General features: G+C 46.7%; 1 protein-coding gene across 13 annotated transcripts in view; it reads right to left on the bottom strand.

Annotated features, from left to right (window-relative positions):
• ebf3b (EBF transcription factor 3b) overlaps positions 1 to 26446 on the bottom strand; it is a 67141-nt gene that overhangs the window by 19515 nt on the left and 21180 nt on the right. For 4 of the 13 annotated variants that reach the window (XM_047029700.1, XM_047029708.1, XM_047029705.1 and 1 more), the window contains exons 7-10: positions 6885 to 6966; positions 4925 to 5066; positions 464 to 597; positions 165 to 291 (exon numbers count right to left, since the gene is read on the bottom strand). In XM_047029700.1, the coding sequence (XP_046885656.1) occupies positions 165 to 291; positions 464 to 597; positions 4925 to 5066; positions 6885 to 6966 (485 nt within the window). The remainder of the gene's footprint in view (positions 1 to 164; positions 292 to 463; positions 598 to 4924; positions 5067 to 6884; positions 6967 to 26446) is intronic. The other 9 variants (XM_047029702.1, XM_047029707.1, XM_047029711.1 and 6 more) reach the window with 3 other exon arrangements.

Genomic DNA, 26446 nt, shown 5'->3' with positions numbered 1-26446 from the left:
TTAACATTCCTAAGAGCAAGGGCCCTGCTTAGTTCATTAGCGATGCATGGACACTGCTCTCCATTCAGGGAGAGAGAAGGGGGGGTGGGGGAGAGGGGGGATGCCAGGGCAGTCAAGCCCACCAAGGAGAGACTGAGATGGGGCACAAAAGCAGCCTGACTCACCGGTGTAGACGAACCTCCCGGGGGCACCTTTGCAGAACTGCTTGGACTTGTAGGACAGCGTGACTTCCACCACTCCAGGGATGTGCCTGGGGGGAGTCTGGACGCGGATGGCGTGGGGGGTGATCAGCTGAGACAGAGGGGGGGGTCGGGGTGGGGGAGGGAGGCAGAATTACACACACAGGAAAAAGCATCTCGACCCAACGCTAACCGCCCGGGTGTTCACTCCCCCAAACCCCAAAAATCAAATATCTAACAGGCTAGCCATCCCTGAACATGCACAGTCCCAGAGAGCTCAGTACCTCGCTCCATACGAGCATGGTCCCGAACACGACTTGCAGGCCGTCGAAGAAGTTGTCCCCTATGATGATGACGGTGGCTCCCCCGGTGGTCCAGCCCTCGCTGGGGCTGATGGCCTTGATGCACGGGGTGGCTGCTTGTCCAACACAAAACAGAAGAGCCAATTCAGCACCTTATCTCCCACACAGTGAAGCCATGTCTCTGTCACATAGACATACATGTATATATCTGTGGCGATGGTAATCACCCCTGGAGAGAAAGAGAACATGATGGATTTCTCCTTTAAGGCTAGAGAATCAAAACCATTCATCAGCGCGTTAAGAGTGCTGTAGTTAAGCAGACCCTTCAAATGGTCCGCTTCACAAAGGCTAAACGCTAGGCTCGCCCGGGAAAATGATTTCATGTAGCAAATTATGTGTCAGGGCAAATGTAGCCATCAGAATTGATTAAGCGTAGCGCGGCGTTTACAGTAAAATATTTCAAAGTTGAACACATCTCAAATGAGTCAAGGAGGAGGCTGATAAGTGAAAATGACAAGCTAAAGCTTGGCTGGTTCATGTTGGGCCCCTTGTCTTTGTTCTCCGCTCTATCTGACATATTATTGCTCTGAATGCGGTTTCAGGTTTCAGATCATGAATGCACTTATGAATTATTCACACACGGTTTTTGTGCCGTTTGTGATCGATTCAATCCATTTCAGATTGTTTATTACAATGCTTTTCATCTGGCAGGAGTTTTTGCGACATGGCTGCACCATACATTAGCGCTCTGGGCTGTTGTTATAATCTAATTTGAATGATCTTGTGCCAAATACTCACTGTCATTTGATGTATTACCTTAATATGGTGTTCACACCAAACCCTATGTTTACAACAGAAATATCTCGACAGCTAACCATATAATACCAATATCAAATTTAATCTCTTTCCATCAATATAATTTAATATACAGCACTGTGAATTCTCCATGATGCTACACTCGTACTCAAAATGCAGAGGAATATTTTCAGCGGGTGGTTGTACATGAGCGCGGTGTTTGGCCTTCATTATGAGTGTCTAACACTCAAGGTAAGTAAATCACTGTTAGCCAGTGTTGTATGGATCACCACAGACAAGACATCTCCTTTGTTTGCCTTGCTGTTAGGTCTGCTGAGGTCATGTTTGCTGTCTCTCCCGGCCCATAAAGTGCACACAGTGGTACTACAGGGAATCTGACTTCGCCAGCCGCCGCTGTTGACTTCATGCTAATCACCTCCTACAGATTTTCATTTGGGAGGCCTGGAGGAGTGACATTTGCTTTCTTTAATTGCGAAGCGGAGCGTCAGAAAGAGGACCAACCCTCTGTGGGCATGCAGGGTCCCCTCTCAGGAGCTGACCTTCATCAGTACGGACGATTACGGCAAAGAATTCACCCTTCAAAATTACTGTAAACAAATTGACTTTTGGGGGGGAAGAGGGAGGGAGGGAGGGAGGGAGGGAGGGAGGGAGGGAGGGAGGGAGGGAGAGAGAGAGAGAGAGAGAGAGAGAGAGAGAGAGAGAGAGAGAGAGAGAGAGAGAGTGTGGAGGAAGAGGAGGAGGAAGAAAGATGACGGTGGATGTTGGGGGGCAGCTGCAGCTTGCAAGCACACGCACATGTACAAACACACACACACTCACCCACACACACTCAAACACCTCCGAAATCCCAAAGCCCACCCTCCCACACACACACACACACACACACAGAAAGGATCCGTGCAGCGGCGGCAACTGAGTCCCTAAGCCATCCACCCTTCTGCCTGATCATTTGCATATGTCTCAATGCACAGACAGAGAGGGGAGCATGTGTTGAATGGGGACCGTGGCAAAGTGGATTACACAGGCAGCGCAGGCGATCTGATGATAGACACGCACAATGCCCCCCTCAGCAGATGATAGGCATCACAGGGAGGGGATGGAGACCCCAGGACCATACAGGGCTGCCAGTGTCTCGGCAGAGCTCAGTCACCACGTACCAACTTTAAGAGTCAGAACAGGGGGAAAATGACATCCTGCATTACACCTATTTGAGAAGTGTTGTGTTCCGCTGGACAGGTGACTGCTTGAGTCGAGACCAGTATGGGCAGATCGGGGATCGGCAGGTTTTGTCGTCCTCCCTGGTTTAGGCTGTTGCCAGAGTAACGTCCAACTGATCCCAGATCTGAGCTGAGGGTCAAAGCTCTAGTATTGAGACGCTCAAACAGGTCTGCTGTGGCCCTGGCGAGGCTGTCCTTTGTTCTGCCTGCTGAAATGTGTTGTAATTGTGCTGTGGGATGTCCAGATGGTCGGCTGATAGTGCAGCTGATGGGATTATACCTTTTACCTCTCCCTAGACCATCTGTTCCCTTTGACTCTCCCTCTCTCGGCCATTCTCTCGCTCTCTCTCTGTCTCGCCCTCTCTCTCTCTTTCTCGCTCTCTCTTTTAGGCCCGGCAGTCTGGATTCACTTGTCTTTATTGCATAAACCCTAACAACATTACAGCCACTTGGCATGTAAATGAGCCAAGCCCTGCAGGCTCTATGCTGACTCTACTATATTGTGTGGTGCTCTGTAGTGGGAGACAGAGCTGTGGAACGTGTGTGTGCGCCCGTGTGTGTGCGACCCTGTGAATAAGAGGGAGCAAGAGCTCGAAAGAGAATCTGTAGACATATTTGTGTCTGATTGTATACATGTGTGAGTGACAGCCAGCCAAAGGCACATTTGTTTCTGAATACATATGCTTGTGTGATAGTTTACACAAAGGGCCACAGATTCAGAACATGGACGGTTCTGGTGGTGTTGACAGACGTTCCCCCTCAGCGCCAATAGGGGGCAGCACCTGGTGATCAATGAGAGACAGTCACACAGGCATTGAGAGGAAGCCTCCCTGAGTCACTCAGTCACATATCAGAGGCTTCTCACCCAGTGAACTCCCAGGGAAGAATGTGTTGCTAATTTAAAGCACGCTGCCTTGTTTGCCTGCCTGGTGTCAGTGAGCTATGGAGGACATGGATAGGATTACGTTTTATGACCGAGTATCCTGTTCTCACGTGTCACGTCAAGGGAGCGTCTGAAACAGGCTCTCCAAACATGACGAGGTTGTTGCTTATGCTAACATTGTTGCCGATAGATGAAAAGCGTCTCTCCGCACTTGCCACGTTCAATTGCGCAACTGACAACAACAGCTCGCTTTCTTTTTGGCTGTTTGAGGAGTCAGTCTTGTGCTTTGAAGGGTGTGGTGGGGAGGAATAGAAAAGGATGGGGTTTCAGTAACCTGTATAGAACACACACACACACACACCACACACACAGGGTCCCGTGGGATAAGGTAAACATGGAGGAGAGGGCTCAACCTCTTTAATTGCTCTCCTCATTAAGAAACTGGTTGCTAGGCAATCCACACCTATCGTGTCATAAACGTGAGACACACAAACAAAACGTAAGCGAACATAATGACTTTGGTGCTTGGGGCAGGACTTTAATTATTTGATTTTGTTCTCCAGTAGAGGAGTCATTAATAAAGACAAAAACAAATAGATTAGCTTTTTCCCCCACTAGGGCTAGAGTGCATGGAGATATATTAATTGTCTAGTAGTCTTTTTTTTTTTTTTTTTTCGTTGTTCAATTAAGCATTACATTTGCTTTTGGTGATAGAACCATTAATGCCTATTAAAGCTCAGGCTGAAGGTAGGTTTAGTCATTGGTGTATATAAACTGTTTGGCCACCCATAATTGGCTCTTAAAATCTGAAGATAAGCAATTTGCACAATTGGTTCGCTCATTTTTTTTCCATGATCTTTCGGCTGTGTGCGCTCTCATCTGTGAGAGGGGACCAGGGGGGGAGAGGTCAAAAGGTTATGTTTAGTGCATTTTACTTTTTGGATTTCCCATGGATTGGTGGTCCTGTTTCTCTCTCTCTCTTTTGGCCGAGCAAGCAATCAGTCTATCATATGGAATCAGTTGGAAGAAAAACAGTAAGTTCTGTTTTTCTCATAGATGCCCCCCCCCTCCTCTCCTTCTCTTTGCCCTCCTCCCCGTTTCTGGTCTCTCACAGTTGAAACTGCAGCACCCCGAACGACAGGAAATTGACCTCACAGTGAAATTCTTAAGCAATTTGATCATGTTTCACCAAGGCTCGAAAGTAAACGTAGGCGCAATTAACATTTTCACAAAGTTTGGAAACGGCACACGGTTCTACAGCAGGAATCGCCGGTAGCATTGGAATTACAATGATCATTTCTAAAATAATTTCACACTGTAATACGTGTACCATGTCCAATTCCAATAAAAGGGTGAGTGTTAGGGAGGCAAGAAGCAACAAAAGAGAACAGACTGACACAGATGGAGCTGGAAAGGATGCCAAAAGACTGAGAGCACTACGGAAATGGAAGAAGTAAAACAAGAAAAAAGAATTATTCAAGAAAAGGAAGAGAGCGTAGCAAATAATAAGATGTAAAATGTGCCTACCATTCTCCAGATAAGGAGGCGTACCTTCTGAAGGGTCGAGTCTGCGAGCCCTTCGCCCGTGCTTAGAGTTGTTGTGGACGAACATGTTGTCTGAAACAGCCAAGACATGGCCGTCCACATTGACGGTTGTTGATACGACAACCTGCAACAAGAGTGAAGGTAGAACGTGTCATTTAGTAATCCGTAACACAGAGACAGAACAGGAGGCAAAGCATCTGAGATGTTCGGGTCCGGTCTGGTTATCTGCTTATCATTTCGGGCTGCACATCTGAGTAGTTGTGTTGGAGCAAGGTATTCGTGGACAGTGACTTTGGATGACTCAGGCACTCAGGTGTCTAAAATACAACATGTGTTCCCCTCATTTATGACCGTCTTAACACACATGCAGAAGCATTGATAAGGTTTGTTCTCAAATTCAATGCGGTGGTGGATAAACGTACAGATTAACAACTTGAATGGTCACAGTTCTCCTCGCTAAACAAACAGTTTTCCCAGGATCAGATTCCTAAAAAGGCAGACTCCACATTTGAGAAAGCTTGTTTTTTTGTTTGTTATTCTTTTCTTTTAACCACCAGATCTCTAAACAGTGGTGCGCGTATGACTGGCCAAAGTGTTTCCGTGCCGGAAACAGAGAGCCCCTCTAAGGTTCACTTCGCCGGTAACTGACCTCAGTGGAGCGGTGGAATTTTCAGGAGGGGGGGGGGGGGGGGGGTTGAAGGGGGGGGGGGGGGGGGAGGAGATTGAGGTGGTTGTGGGGGGGCTTTTTTGGTTGGTTTGTGGAAGAAGGGAGGAGGTGGGGAGCAGAGGGAAGGCAAGGAGAAGGGGGGAGGGGGGGGGGAGGGAGGAGGTGAAAGAGCTCCATTCTTGTGAGCAGGTTCAGAGCTAGGCCAAGCCTGGAATGATGGATTGGGCCCTCTCTGGCCTCCAGCTGGTTTTGGGGGGTAATAAGTGGAGTGGAAGGCATGCAGAATACACAACCTTGGCCGGAGAAACACCTACACAGGAGCATCTGGGAAATCTATTTAGGAAAAAAAAAGGCATTCTGGCCATTGGACAGGAGACCGGAGATGATGGCCAAAAATATTGGGAAGCATTACAATACTCCCCAATGCCAAAACCTAACAATAATGATAAATCACATTCATAAAATATATGTTGGCTATTGTGTTTTCTTTTTACGGAATAAATCTTCATTTGTTGAGATGAAGCAGATGTGAATGGGGGGGGGATAAAAAAGAGGTTCACGAATAACCCTAAAGCATCCACTTATGCTTGCCTGAGACACAAAAGTGTCTGTCAAGTATGACCGCCTGGTCTCCTATGAACTTCAGCATGTCCAACTTACTCCTGGGGGCTCGTGTCATGGACCTTCGACTGTTGTGACAGACCCTCCCCCATCCACGCATCCCCCCCCCCCCCCCCCTCCGCCCGGTCTCTCTGGGTTGGGAGCTGGAGGATTCTTGTCCTGGAGCAGAGAGTCCTAAAGGGCTCCAGACTTACTGCTCCCTGGCTGTGATCTGATAGCAAGCCAGGCTGCAGTGTGTTGGGAAACACCTTGCAGCTGGTTTTCATTGGCTGCACAGGGTTTTGTGTGGGTGTCTGTGTGTGCGCGTGTGTGTCTGTGTGTGTGTGTTTGTGTGTGTGTGTGTGTGTGCGAGTTAACACTGTTGTTACACGTGGTGGGATACTCCTTCATTCTGTGCTGTGGCTCAGAAAGCTGTCAGAGTCACAATTGATAGCACCTCCTAAATCCTACATCCTTATTTGCGTCAGATGCTATTCCCCAATAAATATGCTTTACATGTGTTCAACAGAGCACTGACTCTTACTCAAACACTCAATTCCTCTCCATACTTCCCAGATCCATGTGTGTGTGTGTGTGCGGATGTGTGTGTGTACGTATGTGTGTGAAACGTGAAGAAAACACGTTTCTTAATGATGTTGTGCAATTTAAAGTTACCTGGAATCTGCGCATGTCTCTGGGATTCCCTGCATTCTTCAGACAGTTCTGATTGCACTTGAGGAAAAACTTTAGGAAGAATCTGCAAGAGAGAGCACAAAAAACAAACACATTGTTTTAATTCGCCACATACTGGAACTCGAGTCAACCTTACCCAGACCACAGATCTCCAATAGCAAAGACAAAAGGCCAGTAGGAATGACATCTCTCTCTCGACAATGCGGCACGTTACATATAGGTCTGACTAATATATGGCGCTTTACCAGTCCACAATCCAACCATAGCGAATGTTCCTACAAAGAGAACACCCTGCTTCTAGCATCAAGCCATTGTCATCCCATCTCTTCTCCTGAGTTCACAGCCTTCTCCAACTCCCATCTGCTGCGAACATACAGGAAGTCACTTGATATTCCGCCCACCTATTTAATCCCAGAACACCCCCTGTGCAATTAAAGTTCTCCTGTTCAATAGGGAGGCAAATGAGGCCCACCTGTGACCAGGTCTTGTTTGAAGAGCATCAGGGATAAAGGACCTAACAAGGTGAGAGCGCGCCACAAAACTTATAGGCCTGTCAGGCAATTAGGCGGCCACTCTTGGGACCACCGAACGCCCCCCCCCACACACACACACCCACCCACACACACACACACACAGAACCACACATACATACAACCGCAGAGACGTACAACCACACACAAACACACACTCTGGTGGGTGGGTTAGGCAATTATGCCACAAATTACAACCTGGCTAATCGTCTCCGAACAAATGTCACGTCTGAGAGGGATCTGGGCTCGGTTAGTCTGGGAGCCCGCGCTTCAGCTGCCAAACGTTAGCCTGTGGACGTCAGTTCCGTGGGATTTTATTGAAAAAGCCTCCTAGAGAGATCTCCAATAACCTTTGAGCAAAAATGATAAGGGAGTCTAGGAGAGTAAGCTATGCTGAGGCTTGTTTTACTGTGTCCTACCCTGTAAATGCCTTCCCCTAACTAATCCTGAACATCTAGGATCAACGGAAATGTGTAACACGCCTGCAAATGCATAATGCATCATGACTCGCTTGTCACGTGTCAAAAATGTTAGACAGAACCACAAGTGTTCATGCTTTGTGGTTCTCGAAAATGGGATGTAGTCTAAACACTTACAGGAACAGATGCTAATTTTTCACCTCTTTCTATGTACTCGCTTTATGTGCGGTACAATGTTGCTGCTGGGAAAAAAACTAAATTGGCTCACAGCATTGCAGCCACTTACCGGTATTAGCTGCCATATATTGCGCCACATATTGCATGAGCATTTTATTTAGCTAAACACTGAGGCCTGTGGCCTGCAAGGACGCTTTCTCAACACTTAAGCCTTCTGCGTCTCTCAGCGGGCCCCCTTCCAGGGGCAGTAAATCAACCTCTGAAATGACCCGCCCAACCCAGGCCACATTAACACACGCACTAGCCATTTAGAAGCGCCCTCCGATAGACTCCAGTAGCACCGCAGAGAGCCCTGGAGACGATGAGAGGTGAGAACATATTTGCGCCTCACATCTAAGGAGCTTTGGCCTGCGACATCAATAACGGACGTTCTGAGCCGCGCCAGAATTCTGATTGCCCGTTGGTGTGTGGCTTAGGCCATAAAAAGACCGGGCTTTGTCATTAGTGCATTTCGCTTAATTGTGTTTCGCTCCGTGTTGAGGTTGCATCTGTTGGCCGATCATCAGAATGACCATTACGTACTCTAATTCCCTGACCCTGTTTTTATTTCCCAACAGAGTCGTAATGTGGAGCGGCAGACATCTGCGGAAAGCAGACCTGAAATACGACTTTTATTTGTCTGTCGCCTCTCGTACAGATTGGGTTTGACGAGTGTGCGCGTTCAGCTGTGTATATCTGCATGCCGTATGCCACGCTATGCAAGCTGCAGTTTATATCAAGTAAACAGTTTAAATGTTTTTACTTGACGGTGAACATATTTTATAGAAGCAACATATTCCTAGAAGCGTCTTCTTTCTTTTATGATCCTGTGTGACTTCTTTCAAGGCTGCTCTTAGCACTTACAAGTCAAAAGTGAAGCAACAATAAACTGAAGAAACAGACAACAAGAGAATAACATGTACTCACACTAGCAAGTACTAGAGCTTATTTGAGTTTACTATTATGAAGGCCATTAACAACTGTTTTCCCCCCGAAAACAGTTTGGGGGGGAAACTTAATTTCAGTAGCAGTCCAAAGCAGTAGCAGCAGAGAAACATCTATTACATTACAGTTGGTTAAGATTCTACATGAGCATTGTGTAAATTGGTCCTTGGTGAAAAGGCAAGCAATTAAGACAGGGCCCCTCTCTCGCTCTCTTTCTCTCACTTCTTAAATATCTACAGAACTTTGGGCTGGTGTTTTTGGCACGCAGGGAGACAAAAGAAGGTTGTTTAATTGTTTTTTAATGGGATATCAAGTCGTCGCTGCCATTAGATGTTGGCAACGGAGGGCAAGGGGGGATAGGGAGAAAGAATGAACTGCAATTAGGTTTGATTAAAGCTATCCTTCTCAATAATCAGCTGTTCTGACAGGACAGGGAGGCCCTGGTGGCCGCCGAGATGGAGGAAGGTGTTGAGTGATATTAAGGCCAATGAAGGGGATATTAACATGGCTAATTAAGGCTCCGGCAAAGACAGGAGAGGAGATGAGAGGAGCCTCTCCGTGGACCAAGCTGGATGGAATAATTGGCCCAGGCAGCTATCAGTTGGTTGAGAAAAAGAGGCAGTGAGAGAGAGAGAGAGAGAGAGAGAGAGAGAGAGAGAGAGAGAGAGAGAGAGAGAGAGAGAGAGAGAGAGAGAGTGGGGGGGGGGGTGGAGTTCATCAGATGGACAAGAGAGGGAGGGAAGAGTAAAAGAAAGAAGGGGGGGGGAAGGAAAGTGAGAGGAGAGACGAAGAGATAAGGGAGACGGCGTTAAATAGAGAGATAAGACTTGGGAGATGGGGAGAGCTCCTTTTGACACACAGCTCTCTGCTCCTTGTCTGATGTCTGCCAGTCTTAACGAAGACCCTGCCGTCAGCTTTCATCTGCTGACTGGCAGTCTTGCAGGTCCACAAATCAACGCTAAAACAATCCCGCTCAGGCGAGGACTAAGGCAATTAATACCATCCTCCTGTAGCACCTCCATGCGCACCCACTGCTAGAGCTACTAATCATGCCATAATGATTTCTCTCCCTCCGGTCAAAGGGGAAATAGATTGTCTCTTTAGTAATGCAACGGGCTAGGCTGTTTCCACTCGCCGGCTTCACAGGCCCGGTAATTGAGGAGAAAAAGGCCGACTTTGGCACTTTGACTGATTTGAGGGCTGCTAGACCCTCTTATCTTTACTCTGATCATTTTAGGCTGACACTCAAAGGGAGACCCATCGGCCTAATTCTAGCTCGCCCCTCTCTCCCGCCATCAAGGAGGATAGAGCAGGGGGGGGGGGACAAATAAATGAAGTGAGGACAGTCTTCCCTAATTCGGGAAGCTGACCTAATTGGGGGGGATGGATGTCACCCTCACTTCTCCCTGTCAACCCGCTAAGCACCGGAGAAAGGGGCAAATAAGGATCATGTTCAAGGTGCTCCTACTTTCACTGAGAGACTATGTACGACGTGTTCTATTCAGCAGAGGTTAAGAAATCTTTGCAACAGGATTGGACACATTTGACCGTGTTTTCCAACGTCACAAAATAAAAGATTGCAAGGGGCATTTGTGAAGAACTGACACACGATACTCTGACAGATGGCTGTGATATTGGAGAGAGCCAGGTATCGACAGGCCTAAGCTCCTGATTGGTGCTCCGGCACTAATGACTAACATGCAACGTCCACAGTAGGCAGCCATGACAGTGAGGTCATCCGTCGCAGGGCGGTGTGTATCGATCAGCGCCCAGCTCCAGCCCATCAGAACCCAGCTGCTTGTGTTCCAGCGGGCTCTGTAACAACCGTTTCCCAACACCAGACTACAATCTGCTGACACCAGATCTCTACGCTGAGATAGTAGTACATGGGTCAATAGCCTATCGGATTTCCAAAACGCCGGGGTCTTAATGTCAAGCCTCCTGCGTTTCCCACCATGCCAGTTATTAGGCCCTTCACTGTGCTGTATTCACATCCCTGTTGTGACAGGCCCGAGTACTTATAGGAGTGAGCGAGTAAGAGCAAGAAAAGATGTATAGATCTCAATCCATAGATCCTAATCTCAATCTACAAGAGTGGGAATAGTCCTGACTTTGTATTTCAACCTCTCAGATCTCCGAAAACGAGCAGGGCGTCGGTTTGCGCCGCACTCCGGTCGCTGTTGTCTTCTCTCGTCAAGCAGAGCAGTTTTCCTGGGCTCTAGCTGCTGTAAACCACAGCGCATTAACGGTATTTGCTCTACCTCCCCCCCCCCGAACAAGCGTCCAGGGACCAGAGCCACACAGATCCTATCACTTCTTTAGCAGGGAACAAGTGCCTTACTATCCAACCTTATTGGGTTTGCCAAATTAACCCTTCACACTCCAGGGAGCCATCGCTCTCCGCTGTGCAACCCAATAGTCAATGTCACAGTCACTGTTATTGTTCAAGGGTGACCATTCCACAGTTCTAGATGATTCTAGCGAGGGCTGAATCAAGGTAGTGCTGCTGATGTATGTCTACTGTCTTTTCTGCCACTCTCTGTTCGGTTTTGTTTGTACCTGGTTTTTGCCAATGGTAAAAAAGATTCCCTCTGCACTCACTCTCTGATGTAACCCCCCTCCTCCACTCATCCCTCTACACTCCTTTCCTCCACCACTATCTTCCCATCCCCTAATGGGTAGAGTGGCATTGACATCATTTCACTAGAGGATCCCCCACTCTGTCAATCTCTCTTCATCTAGTCCATGGCTACTGGACTCATAACAGCATCCTCTCCCTCTCTCTTCCTTTTTCTCTCTCTGTCTTTTTTCCTTCTTTCTATTTCCCTTAGCTTCTTGCTTAACAGAAAGAGAAATGCTTGTCTCGCACAAATGGATCTTGTCAAACACTCCTACACACGTCTAGCCCGGACTCCCTCCAGGCCTCAGCACAGGTTTACTGAAACAGATTAGATGAAGACTCAGTGCTCCTGAGAACTATCCATCACAGTGTAACTGTGCTGGGGACGAGGTCTGGGGTGTGTGCAGCGCTTCATAGTTCTCGACCGGATTGTAGACCATCTCTCTCTCTCTCTCTCTCTCTCTCTCTCTCTCTCTCTCTCTCTCTCTCTCTCTCTCTCTCTCTCTTTCTCTCTCGGTCTCTCTCTCTCTCTGTCTCTCTGTCTCTCGGTCTCTCTCTCCCTCCCTGTCGCTCTCTCTCTTTCTGTCTCCGATCTTGAACAGCTAACTACAGCTCCTGTGTACTGTCCCTGCGTCTGTCCTTTGTTTTACTTTGAATATGGTTTCTCTGTTTCGTGGCTTTGAAGATGTAAGAAAGAAAAAAACAAGACACACAAGACACACACCATAAATAATTCTGCTATTTCTCTCTGCTGTGGTCCTACTGTAAGAAAAAAAACAACCATAGTCCACATTCTCCCCAAAATGTATAATTATCCTAAAACCAACACCAGACATGATACTAATAATTGTCCTTATCGTGTTCTCAATAGGTAAATAGAGCACGTTATTTAATTACAGTAATCACCCATGTCAACAATACAGCTCAAATTTCTCAAAAAATGTTTACACTGAGAGCCAACTGGACACGGAGAAGGTATCTCTGGGTTATTTTCGTACAGGGGGGCAATATGGCGCTCTGATTGCTGCTTGGCGTTGGGGCTTGGGGCCCTGGAGGAAATACCAGTCAGCACCTCGCTGCACTAGTGAGATGGAAGATAAGCACATGTTGGACTAACCGACTGGGGTGAATAGTAGTATTTAGGGTGTTGGACGTGGGGTGCCTGGAAGGCCCCAGAGTTTGCCTACAATGAGGGCCATAGAGCGGTGCATGTGGGAGCCGTGCCCTGGCCCCACGGGCAGCCCCTTGGAAGGACCAGGCTGCCGAGGCATACGCAACACAACGCAGCTGTACAGGAAAGAGCAGCGGGAGAGCTTTGACCATTCACTGACAGGCATGCCGCATCCTGGAGAGGACGGTGGGGCGGGGGGGCTATGTGTGTGTGCCTGTGTGTGTGTGTGTGTGCAGCCACTGGTGTTGTGTGCACCGGTGTGTTTGTTAGGTGTGCACAGATGTATGAATGTACGAGTGTGTTTGCTCCCTACATCATATTATTACTAATGTATAATACATGCATCTAAAGTGGATGTCAAGGCTGGTCAGTCATCATAAAACATGAGGCAGCCACTCTGCTATTGCTGCCACATTAACTCTGCCTCAAAAACACCCACCACAGTGGACTGTCATGTAGGAGAGAGAGAGAGAGAGAGAGAGAGAGAGAGAGAGAGAGAGAGAGAGAGAGAGAGAGAGAGAGAGAGAGAGAGAGAGAGAGAGAACAGGTCAGTGCTTAAAGCTAACAGGTAACCTTCTGTGCACCTAGGACAAAGGCAGGGGGAAAAGAAAATGTCAAATTAAGAGAGGCCAGGCAGAGAGACGTGGCTGCCATATTTGTGTGAAAGCCCAGTGCTGTTGGCAGCAGAGATGGCTGCTTTCTGATTCATCTGGGGCCGTATGGCAAAGCTTTGTCAGTCTGTGCGAGGTATAAATAATTCAGGGTGAGAGATGGCAATTACAGGGCCCTGCACAACCAAAATGAATATTTTATAAGGACTAAAACTGCCCTGGAATGAATCACACACATGGAGTCACACACACACGCACACACACACTACACAAAGGTAGCACATATGAACCCTTAGCACAGCTGTTGTACTGTTGACAATATTACTATCACTGTACAGTATATAAACCCAGACCATTGTAATAGGGACATGTTTACTTATACACGTGCATGTGTGATTTATCTCATTCTTTATATAAGAATCTGTATGCTGGAAAAATGAATGTCGCTGTCATTAGGTTATAAAAAGGCAGTATATATCATTTCACAGATATACTTCTTATGGTTTGATACTCTGTTTCAAAATCCAAGTGGTCAATAGACCTACTGGTAACTTAGAGGATATAAAATGGCTAACAAAGGTTCATAGTAGTCCATAGTATCTGCCTGGAGAAAAAGCACCCTCCAGAGACCCAAAGCCTTTGCTTTTGACCCCGTAAATATGGCCTTTGTGTGAAAAGAAAAAGAACTAAAATGCTAATGGGAAAAGATTAAACCAAAAAGCCGCCTGAAGCATTTACCTCGAAAAGGTTTTGTCTGTCAGGTTTCCTGCAAAACTCTGTCTTTATAATTCTGAGACAAAAAATAACATTGTTCTGTGTTCCTGAGGAGCGCAGTAGCTTGGTTGAATGGCCATTGTGTGTACCAAGCTAATGATACCTTAGCCTTTGTAAGAGGGAGGCCAGGTAGCTCTGTGACATCAGCACCACACAAGCCCTTCTCTGTCCGCATGTTTAGGAAAGGCTTGTGGGAAAATGGTATAGAGAATAAACAGACATTGTGTGGTGCATCCCCTTTCGCTCTTAGCACTTGGTGCAAAAGGTTATCATAAAGATAACCTATCCTAATCACTCTCTGGCTAATAGAACTCTTAACCTTCAATCAGGTCAATGTTACTCCCGCAGACTGTTGTAAACACTACTTCAAAAATTGGAATTATATGATGTAAAATATCTTATTTGTAACATGTATTTGTTCTATTTTAAGAAGAATTTATGAGGAGTTAAACGATATCGGGTACTCAAGGTTGTAAGTCATGTGATTATGGGTCAGTCCATCGTGGAGATGACAGCCCTATGAGGGAGATTGGACTCCCGGAATGAAGACACAGATCGACTGTGCCGGAGAAAGTGACAGCGGGGCAAATGCTGGGAGAAGGCTGCATCCTCCAGAAGCGCACACTGTTAGCGATATAGCTAGCTGTTGTGAAGGCTGCTGACAAACCGGCAGCGCGGCATGTCTCGCTCCGTTTGGGAGAATTTCAAAGAGTGTGATTTGCAAATAACATGAGTCTCTGGGCATAGACTGGGCATGTAAGTATGGGGAATAAAGCCCCCTGACTCCACGGAGGGAAACCCTCCCTTGTCAGCTCAGTTCTTTGTCAGGGAACCTGACAGATAAACAGACAGTGTTTTGCCTCTCTCTCCTCCTCCTTTATGTAGACAGGGGAGGGTGTGTGGTTCTTCCACATACAGGTTGAGTTGCTTAAGGGGAGAAATGTGTTGAAAGACGCCCCACTGGCTCTCGAGGCAATGACTGAAAATATTTCGGGCCACTTCAGACATCCTCAAACAACAAACAATGGGGGTTGATGTGTAACCAGATAAAGCAGAGATGTGGTGACTGCATGGGCCAGGGCCTTCACTACTACAGGGCTTATTCTTCATGCAAATTACTTCTAATGAGCTTCCTGAAATATGACTAATTATATCAAGCTGATTTCTTTAATTAGTTTGTAATAATTCCTTGCATAAACATCATAGTAAACAGATTAAGACATTTTAAAATATCAATTTGTCCTACTTTAAAAGATGCTCAGATGTTTCGAGCTAATCTTGCTCAGCCCAAAACGCAAGAGCAAACATTGATGAAACTATTAAATATGTACTCAGAGGATGTGTGATGACACTCAGGCAAATGTACTGCACATTTCTCTTTGAGGTTATGTTTAATGTGGAGAGCATACCGCTCTATGACAAACACAGTTGGAGTGCTCCAAGAGGGGGTAGTGTTAACCCCTGTGCTTGTCTGTGTATAATTGGCAAGAGGCATGTTTACCATATCGTGAGTTACAATAGCACAGCTATCTTCCACTCCCTCTCTTTCGATACAGACAGTCGCGTCTGACAGAAGTCAGGCGTTACAGCATAGTCGAGTGAAAGACTCAAAATATGTCAAGTTCAAATACCTATTTGAGAAATAACAGATGCCTTCATAAAAGATAAGAAATTACATTTATCTGCCACTTTGCACTTCCAGCTAAGCCAACACATTCCTCAAGCCCCCAAAGAGCACAAATATCTAATGTACCACCAGTCACCAGAGAACTCATAAGACTACCAGTCTTTTTGATATCCTCAATCTGCACTGAGATGGATTAAACATTCAATTTGTTACTCGCTAGACCACCACCTAGGCTCACCACTTACCATACAAATGGAAAACACGCCAGTAATCTATTAGCCTGCTTGGCCTGACACTATATTATGTTGTATTTGTATTATATTTACTTCAGGGAAATTACGATTCAAGTCATATTTATCTTCATGTGGAAATGTGTGTCTAAATGGAAATCACCTTTAGAGCGTGGGTGGATGTGGAGCAATACTAATGTGCTCCATGAACCGTGCGATTTAGTCACCCTGTATGGATGCACCGCGGGCTGGTTCTACACATCAAACATGCTCTCCCTGTGTTCAGGTCCACACCCAGAGCTCCCGATGCTGTTTGATAATTATTACGCTTACATTACAATACACGTCCTCGCCTGTGAATGTAGAGCACACACACGCTGCCTCAGCGTGTACACACACACCCACACAAACACACAAACACACTTCTGTCTTCATACAGTAAACTGCTTCCCGGTAAGACGTTTTCACTTCAATGCCTGTTCTGCTCTAGGAAATGAAAACAAGGTGCAAATTGGAAGGCTGTGTGTTTCAACTAGTAAATATGTTTGTTTTACTGCTAGCATCCATTACCGGGCTGTCCTTTGAACATTTTAATGTACATACATTGTCCAAAAAAAGAAATATGTAACACATATTTATGTTTTTTTCCCATCAAGGTTGTGGGGTCATATCCCCTTGTTCTCATGTTTCATGGATCAGTTTCATGTGTGATAATAATAATCCTTTCTGAAGTCAAGGTACGGCAGCTCTTGTGCGGTGCACTTGAATTATGTTATTGGTGTAATTGATAGTGATTCAGTAGTTGAAGGTACTAATCCCATGATTCAGCTCATGTCTCTCAGTGCCATTTACCTCCAGATGTTTAGAGTTTGGGGTAATCAATAAAGAGGGAATAAAGATTGGCATTCACAATACTCCCCTTGACAAGCTCCAGCCGAATGTTTGTCAAGCAAATTAAACACACTTAGACTTTTCACCTGCTCCTACAACGACACCACATATGGCCATGAAGTTAAAAATAAGAAACTGTGCATACATTACCATGCATAATGCACAACTCCCTCCATTTAATATGCAAATTTTGTAAAATATTACTGAATACCTTCTGTTCGGAATGAATAAATTTGAATTGCAATTAGAATAATCTTGTATAATTAATGAAAACTGTCAATTTTGGTTCCGAAGTAATTTGATTAGCATGTTGATAGGACACTTATCAAGTTCAGTAAACTGTTAGATTACAAAGATGAAAAAAAAAGAAAGAAAAAAAGATTCTAAGGATATTCTTTTCTCAACGGCTCTGACATTTTCCCTTGGCATTGTAAACAAAGACACTTGCTGGCAAACTTCCTAAATACAGTGAGTGAAAAAGGGAGGGAGGGAGGGAGGGATGGGAGACGGAGAGAGAGAGGAGGACACAGTTAGAGAGCCACTTGAGAAGATCTGTGAATCTCAGTGTACAGATGAAAGGGGTCCATCGTCAGGGCCCTTGAGTGAGCCTCTCATCTCTGCTCGGCTCTGCTCTTCAGCTGAGCCTGACTGTAAGGGCTCCGTTTCTTTCAAACGCTTGTAGCTTTAAGATCACATGATCACAACAACGTAAAAACCACCTGCGTGAACCTCCGGAATACAATGTTCCACCGAGACTAACAAAGAGCTCATATGGTTCTTGGGAACCCAACAGAGAATATCTATCTATTAACCATCATCAAATTGATGTGATTCGTCATTGCATTGTCGGAATAAGGTAGCATCTGCACTGTCTACACATGAACAGAGCATGTGACCTCCTTTTCCCCCCTCTTTCTCTGCTCATTAGCTACACCAAACCTTTTTTTTCCCCTATCTCAGTTTTCAAACCCCCAAACGAGACCTAAATCGCTTGCAATACAGGTTAGCTTGAGGGGGGTGGGGGGGAGGTGAGTGGCGGGGGTGGGGTGCAAAACATCTGTCGCGCTAGGTACCCGCTCTGAGCTCCGGGTATCTCCTGCGAGGAACTTTGGGGATGTTTAATTCATAAACGCTGTCATCCATGTAAACCTCCTGATTTCATAATGACTAACTCTTGGTGGTTTAATTAATTTAATAATGCCTTTCAGAAGCCATAAATGAAAGGGTCTCTGAAGTGGTGCATTAATTAGCCGGCGCCAACGCCACCCCCTGCCAGACTGGTGGCTGTCAAATGGAGGGCAAAGCAGAGGATGGGCACAGCTGACAAGGAGGGGAGGGTCAAAGGTCATGCCAATCACGCTTATCACCACACTTAATGAGTCATAATTTGTCCCTAGTATACACATGTACCATGATCACCTTTCGGTTAATAGCTGTAATTCTCTTGTACAGTATGTGTTGAATCATGGGAAGCTTCTGGGAGGTACATCATTTGCGGTCACTATTAATACACAGTTAATATTTGTTTACATTCCAGCCAACTAGTTAAATACTTGTTTTGGCCATTTCTCCAGTAAAGAAAATACATAATATTCTACTAACAGTACCAGGATTAGCACAAAAAAAAAAAACGTTACATTTCACTGTATTTTTCCCATTTATATTATACAAAGTGCCAAGTACTTCTGCAAACACATAAAAAAAACTTGTATTTACGTCAGATAGCAGCATAGCTTCACATTAACGGTGGGGCAACCCCATGCATGAGTACACAAAATCATTCAAGCAGTCGGATTATATTCCAAACTCAACTCATCTCATAAGGAGGTTGTTTTTCTTGTTTAACTAATAAATAAGAACCAGGGATGCTTGTGTCTGTCCATTTATTACCATAAAAATCAGCTGACTGATCTAGCTCCGTATCTGTGGAGGCAATTAACTGTTTTGAGAGAATGCGTAATACGGGACTTTGTAATGGTATCATTTGGAGTCAAGGCACAGATGCGCCGTGCGAAGCCATACTGTAATTAGAGAGAAACGCTGTACAGGTTTTCCACTAATTAGCAAATTATGCTGAAAATAGCATCAAGCTAATTAACAGTTATTATGGCATTTTTGAAAGTGTGACTTTAATTAGCAAAGTCCTGACGCAGGCAATTTCAAACTCGTCTCCAAGAAGATGAGGAAGAAAAGGAGAGAGAGAAGAAGAAAAAAAACACGGGGCATGATCAAGAAGATACCCAGATTATTATGATGCCTTGAAAACTAAAAGAAGGGAAAAGAGGGAGAGAAAAAAAAAAAAAAAAAAACAGGGAGAGGGGGAGAGTGAAAGTGAGACAGGGACAGAGGGAGGAGGGGAGAGTGAAGCTTTTGTGTGTTGTGTCTGAATCTCCATCCAAATGAGGGGACATGTGTGCTGTGCCATGCTGCCAAGAGCAGCCCTGTGCCGTGTGCCCAGTGTCAGGTGGCAGCGGCTCACCCCTCAGCAACCAGGCGAAGACGAGAGCGAGCTCAGCTGGTGCCCACAGCCACTCACTTATTCTACTCCGCTGCACATTAAAGGAGCCCCCGAGTGGAGCCAGGCAAGCAATGCCAGCCAGCCAGTCAGTCAGTCAGTCAGTTTGTCAGTCAGTTAGTCAGTGCATCTTTCTCCAACAGTTCTATTCGCCCTCCCACTCTGTGAAGTCTGGGCTCACTGTTACTGTAGTGTGACAGGAAACTACACAAGGAAGCTTTAAATCCACTTATTAATACAGCGAAGAATGTTGTCTTTTTTTTTGTGCAAATTTGCAAATGAAACACACATTGATCCCATTACTGCGTTGGGTTTGTGTGTTCAGACGAAAAGTGTGAACTTGTGACTGGCACCACATTCTTGGGATCCATCCCCCATGCTCTGAGGGAGAGGGTAGAGGAGAGAGGAGAGGAGGACAGAGGAGGAGAGGAGGACAGTGGAGGAGAGGAGAGGGGTGGACCCGGGGGTCTTTGAAGGCCCGGTGTGGGAGGGAGAACAGAAGTGTGCCTAGCCCTAGGCAGCGTACGGCTCAGGCCCATTAGCTCCACTGACCTTGCCCGTGCCTTTGTCTTTGGGCTCTCCTCCCGCTGCTTCCCCTTCTCAAGCATTCCCTTTTTGTTGTCTCCGAGAGAGATTGGGAAGGGGGCCATGGCTTTCGGCTCTCTCCGCCTCCCGCCTCCCTCTCCCCTTCTCTTCCCCTCCCCCTCCTTTCCCCTCCCACCCTCCTGCCCTCCCCTCCTCTTACCTCCACCCTGCAGCTCCCATCCCAGAGGGGTCGTCCAGTGACACCCGTCCCCCGTCCCACTCCCCAGCCAGTGGCCACCTCTCAGCCCTATGGAACTTGGCTGTAGGGGTGCCAGGCCATTAGGCCTCCAGAGAAAACGGAGCCTGAATCTCGGCACTGCAGGCCCCACATACGTAAACCCTTGCTGGGCAGCCTGCCTCTTTATTGCCAGCCTCTCATTTGAGAGGATGGAGCCTGGCTGCCAAGTTTTGACACCGCCACATATGGCCTCCTCCATCAATCGGACTAATCAAGCATCAAGGGGAGGCAGGACCAGCTTAATTGCCAGCCAGATATAGCTGCTCTCACTTGACACACAACCTGAAATAGATACAGGTCTGAGGAGAACTGACAGCAGATAAATGACTGCAGCCATTGTTGTAAGAGTGATATCAAAATACACTACCCTTAAGATACGGCTTCAAAACCTCTCTCACAAATCCTACCACTGCTATTATTATAGTAATATTATCAGGATTATAATTAGTACTACCCTTTTAATAATAATAATAATAATGACTACTTTGTTATCGTCGTACAAACATGCTGTGATGCATTTATTTTGTTGCCATAGTGATAATATTGTCAACAAAACACACTGTGCTCTTTATCTGCTCACTTACTTAAGACAATGCTCACTTGTGAAATGAGGTGATGGGGTCGTCCAGTCAGATGTGCTTATCTACTACAGTAGCTTCCATTCCCATATTGCTCCTACGGAGACCTCCAGGCGTTCTGTCTGCTGCTGCCTGTTCCTCCACTTCCTGACTCCCTGCACCCCCCGCTGGCCTACCAGCTACGGAATAACTTAGCACAGGCAACGAGGAGGGAGAGCAACACCCGCACATCCATTCATCTAGGGTTTCCCTGTCACTGTCTCTTTCCGTTTGTAAACACTTCAGGGGCCGGTGGTCAAAAACGGGCTTTTGTCCGTTCTGCTTTTCCCCAGCCCACTCACATTCAGCTCAGAGGCAACAAGTGACAGATGTCTTTCATCGTCTCAGCGCCTTTAAATACTGAGGCGATGCGATAACATCTGGGTTGAATGTCAATCGGTGAATACACTCGGAGATTGCGTTCAGTTATGCTATGTTAGTTGTTCTGCATGCCGAGCCCTATTCACGGCCTGCTTTGCATTTCTCGATGTGGGTCTTGTAAACCTCCAGAATAACACATGAGAATGACTGAGGAATATTTCAATATCATCACTGGATACAAAGGGAGGGATATGAATAATAAATACAGCACGGTGATGCTGTGTTTATGAGACCATGCTCTCTGTCTCTTTCTCAGGACACCTCTGAGAGCACCATGGGGGGGACAGGATCCTAGCTTTCTCCTGACTCTCTGGGCATGAAACCAGGCCGAGTGGGGGTCAGTCGTTTCTGACTGATGTTGAGAAATGTCCGACGTCTACAACATCATATTGATGTCATCAGACTCATTGTAGTCCTTTCATTCGATTTTTTTAGGGGCGATACACGCCTGTGATCGTTGGGATTGGCTGACGGTAAAAACACCCTAGTTTTAAGCAAGGGATCTGTCAGGAAAAGCAACTTGATTCTTTGACTGAGTACATTCTATACATATACCGTCTATTTTGTGTGGTTCCATTTGATGTGATATTAGCATACTTATTTGTTGAGAATGTCGATTGACAGTTTTCGGAAATCCAGCATGATTTAGGTGTTGTGAGTGTGTGTGTAATCCCAGCCCGTCGTGATGTTTATTTAACTCTGCTCCTCTCTGTCTGCCTGCTCGCTGTATTTACATGTTTAATTGAGAAGTACGCTGACGCTTTCTCTGCCCATCTGGTGAGTCCCTTCCTCTTATCACGCTCATTCCTCAAACTGACAGCTTTCCTTCTCTCTCCCCCTCCCTCCCTCTGTTCTCTCCTTCTCTCCTCGCACCCCTCTTTTTTCTCTCCCTCCCTCTCTCTCTCTCTCTTTCTCACCCTCCCCTCTCACGATACCCGCCTCTCCTGTGAGGTAACTCTATTTACCTTCTCTGACTACTCAAACCCAGACGACGAATGACAAACGTGTTTTCGCGACAATTAAACGTTCTCAAATTCAATCTTTCACCGCCAGTTGCCGTGGTAACCCGGGACTTGCACGGCGGTAAGAAGTTGGGATAGGCTTTGGTTAAATGAAGACACCAGGCACAGGTGTACCAGACACATGATGGAGCTAAAGGGGGGGAAGAGACGGAGGGTGTGCCCCCCCCCCCCCCCCCCCCCGGTCTCGGTTGTTTTTTCCCCCACGTCTAAATCACTGTCTGTCAGAAGCAACATGTGTGTCATTGTACCCCCATCAGCGTGTCCCATTGTACCCGCCGCCACTTCTGAAGAGCTCCCTCTTATCAGCCGAGTGTCAGAGAGTCCCCCCCCCTCTCCCCCGTTTAAAGGCTTTTCTATTAAGAGCAATGTTGTGTCCCTCCGATAGCAGCGGGGCCCTTCACTTCATCATTCATGAATCCCAAAGGGCATCAATGGACTTCAGCCTCTCCTCCTCACCCGCGCGGGCTTTGTCATCCGCCGCCCGTGAGAGCAGCCTAAATGAGAGGGGAGAATCTGAAGAGGCATTGGATCTATAGAACCAGGAAGAGGAAGTGGCCTATCAAGCCAAAGCACGCCTCTCATCAGTGGTCCGCTGGAACGCATCTTCAGTGGTGCCTGAACGTGCGTCCGAGTGGCTGAAGGATTGGTTTGGAGTGGCTTTTGGCCATCTCTCCCGCTTGTTTCGTATGGCCTCTTGGACGCCCCGCTGTTTCGATGCAGCCAGCGTCAACTGTGGCGTCTTCACAAGAGGACAAGAAGAAAGTTCTTGCCGTGCTAGGGCTCGGGAGCACACAGAGAAAAAAGGATGGCAGGACTCTGCGCGGCGATAACTGTGTGGGCTAGCTGTCACAACCTCCAAGAAACTCGAGGAGTGGGGTTCAGTTTCTCCTCTCCTCCTCTCCCCCCCCCTCCTCTCCTTCCCTGCCCTCCCTCCCTCCCCGCCCTCCATCCTCGGCAGTGGGAAGTCCCGCTGTGGGCCTCGACGTGATCAGCAGCATCCCCACCATGTCTCCTCATTATTGAGTAAATAGGTTTGGGCATGTCCTCAGTAAACAAAGCCAAGACTGACAGTTAAGGGAGAGCAGGGAGAGGGAGGCAGCCTCGTCCCCAATTAGAGTCGCCTCAGGCGAAACTTTAAAGAGGAGATCAATCCTACAGATCGCTAAACTGATCCTGTCACAGGGGCCGGGCATATTCAAAACGGCGCGCGGTGAGCAGTTCTCAGTACAGTTTGACTGTGCCTGCTAATGACTTGGGGGTAGGCTCGCGCACCAGGACACCCCCCCCACCGAGAGGCTGCTTTGATTGACGGGTGAGATCGGACCTCAGCTGCAGCTCCCTGCACAGTGGGGGCCAGATGGGGAAATAGCGATTTGCGTTTTTAGTATGCAGCACCTTCGCTGACGGAAATTCCCTAATTGTCTCTCTTACTTACCTGCGAGGCGGTTTTCTGATCAGGAAAGCAGTCCGCACTTCAGAAATTCATCTAAGTGTTTTTTTCTTCTTCCGTTTTTTCCTTTTCTTTCATACCTCACACCTTTGATACAGATTGATTAAAACACACTGGGAGGTCTTTTAGCTGTCCCGTTCAGGGGTCAAAGTGAGCTTTCACTGATGTTGTAGCAAAACGTTAATGTTAAGACGTGCATGTACATATACCCAATATACCCTCAAGAGGTTCTGCAACAAAAGCTTTGATTACAAGTGAATATATAACAAACTCCATATCCCAGACATGCATGGGTGATGGGAGCTCCCAATCATTGAGCAAGGACAGAGGAGATGAACATTTAAATAAGCGTGTGATGATCTATCTGAGAAATTCCTTTTCTTCATCTAATCACCCGCATAAAGGCAAAAGCTATTCAAACCTCCCAAACCTATTGTTAAATTGCCCATGCATTTTCCATGCCGCTAAAGATAAAGTAAATCTTTAAAGGGTTTGGTTTGGGTTGTTTGCTTGCCTTATTGAGAGTCCTTCACTTCCAACTTTATTTTTCCGGATTATTGTAAATCCCCGGTACAAATCATATCATGAAATCATGTCGCTGGGACATTGGATGTGTTCTGCTAATGCTCCAGGAAGATCCCCAGAGGGAGTCATTGAGTGGGGAAGGGAGGGAGATAGGGAAAGAGTAAGAGAGAGGGGGCGAGAGAGGGAGAGAGAGAGAGAGAGAGAGAGAGATATGGGGTAAAGTAAACCAGAAAGCGAGGGAGAGGGTGAGAGCGATACAGGAGGAAGGGAGAGAGAGAGAGAGAGACAGAGTGAGGGAGGTTGGCGGCAGTCAAGCTGCTCTTTATCCTGACAGATCTCCTTTACACACTAATTTCCTTGTTAAAGAAGAGAAAATGGCACTCAATCCGGCGAAATCCTTTTCTCCTGCCATCGCTCTGTCAGCCAGGGGATGAGTGGATACAACCAAGCTTTCCTCAGCTCCCGCCCCCCGCCCCCTGTCTTCATGGCTTAAAGTAGTTACACAGCACAGCCATGCAGCCAGCTAACAGTAGAGCCACAATGAGCAAACCGTAGGCCCACAATCAAATGTATCGTGATACACCGCGCTGCATATCTGTGTTTGACAGCATTCATTACGACGCGAGCTGCATTTTTTCTTCCTCATGGAATCGACATTGAATTGGATCGTAGACATTGCAAACAAACATGGATCAGCGAATCGAATTCAAATCTTTCCATGCGCCGTAGCCGCTGTCTGGGTAGCACGCACCATAGCAATGACAGTAGAACAACCTTTCGATCTGCCTTGGAGCGAGGGAGGATTGCTGCATTAGAGTTTCACCAATACCACTGACACCAATGAGCAACCGATGAAGCGACACATTCATCAATGCAATGCGCGACTCTAGGAAGTGTCTCAACTGAGATTTAACATGGAGAGAAGAAGCCCCTTGTTTCATCTGAAGACTCAAGTGTCCAGTCTGCATGTTCGCCTCTCCCGAGATGACCATTTGCACGTTGCTTGTCAAGACTACTTTTCAGAAATCTCGGTAACAATTCAGATGCAATCGATAAGGAGTGACAGTTTATTTCAAGGCTTAGCTCAAGCCAAGAAAGAAACGACTCAAGCATCAAGTTGAGAGGAATGAATTTGTTTTGTATTTGATTTTTCCATTAAATTTATCACCACTCTAACCCTCCCCTCAGCCCCCCCCCCTCACCGCCTTCTCCAGCCACCCTTCTGGCTCTCTCCCTCTCCTCCTGTCTTTCTCACTCTCTCTCTCTCTCTTTCTGTCACTCGCATCACAACAAGGCTGTAAACGAGCCGTCGATATTTCCTCTCTGCTTTCCATGTCATCACTTTCATCCATTTTTGATTGTTTCACACCCTATACCCACTATGCTTTTAGAGCTCATCCATGACCTCATGAGACGATAGGCCAAAGACTTTGAGAGGCAAAGTACCCGTGCCCTTTGTAACACTTCATCATATCTGGGGGGGAAAGAGTAGTGGTTGAGAAACATCATTGCTTAATGCTGGCTTGGTACAAAATGATGTGGTAAATCTGTAACAATTTTTGTCAGGGAAAACTCACAGGAGGCTTATAGCAGTACAGTAAAAAATAAATAAAAAAAAACGCCAGATGCAACTCCTGTCCTATCTTTGCTATTAAAGCCACATCCTCCCTCTCTCCTGATTCAGGGGTTATGGAGCAAGCCAATCAGTGGGACAGGCCAGTCAGAAAGCCAGTGGCGTGAGGAAGACAGGAACCAGCTGATGAAATTCATCCATACTTCTCACTTATGATGACATGATTGATTTTCCCTCAAGAGTGCTCAAATGTAGGATTGTCTCCTACAAGACCCCCCCCCCCCCATCTCCTCCATCCCTCCTCAATCTGCCCGCCCGCCCAGCAAACGGCTAATGGATAAAGCCTCTGTCTGTCTCGGGCCCATGGCGGACGCCTGACGAGTGGAAGACCAACTGCAACGAATGAAGGGTGAAATCTGAGAGTGCAATTTTCCGTCTGTCAATCTCCCTTCAAGAGAACAAGTTGACCACCAATCAGTGGAGTCGATTCAGGTCTAAGGGGTTGATGGGAGCTTTCTGAGTGACAGCGGCGTGTCATTGCATTAACAGAGCAATGAGTGACATGAAAATAATTTCATGAAGGAGCTGTTTTTTTTCTTTCGAT

This window comes from Hypomesus transpacificus, chromosome 11 (assembly GCF_021917145.1).
Source record: "Hypomesus transpacificus isolate Combined female chromosome 11, fHypTra1, whole genome shotgun sequence".
In the NCBI taxonomy this organism is placed as follows: domain Eukaryota; kingdom Metazoa; phylum Chordata; class Actinopteri; order Osmeriformes; family Osmeridae; genus Hypomesus; species Hypomesus transpacificus.
This window is presented reverse-complemented; position numbering and strand designations above follow the sequence as displayed.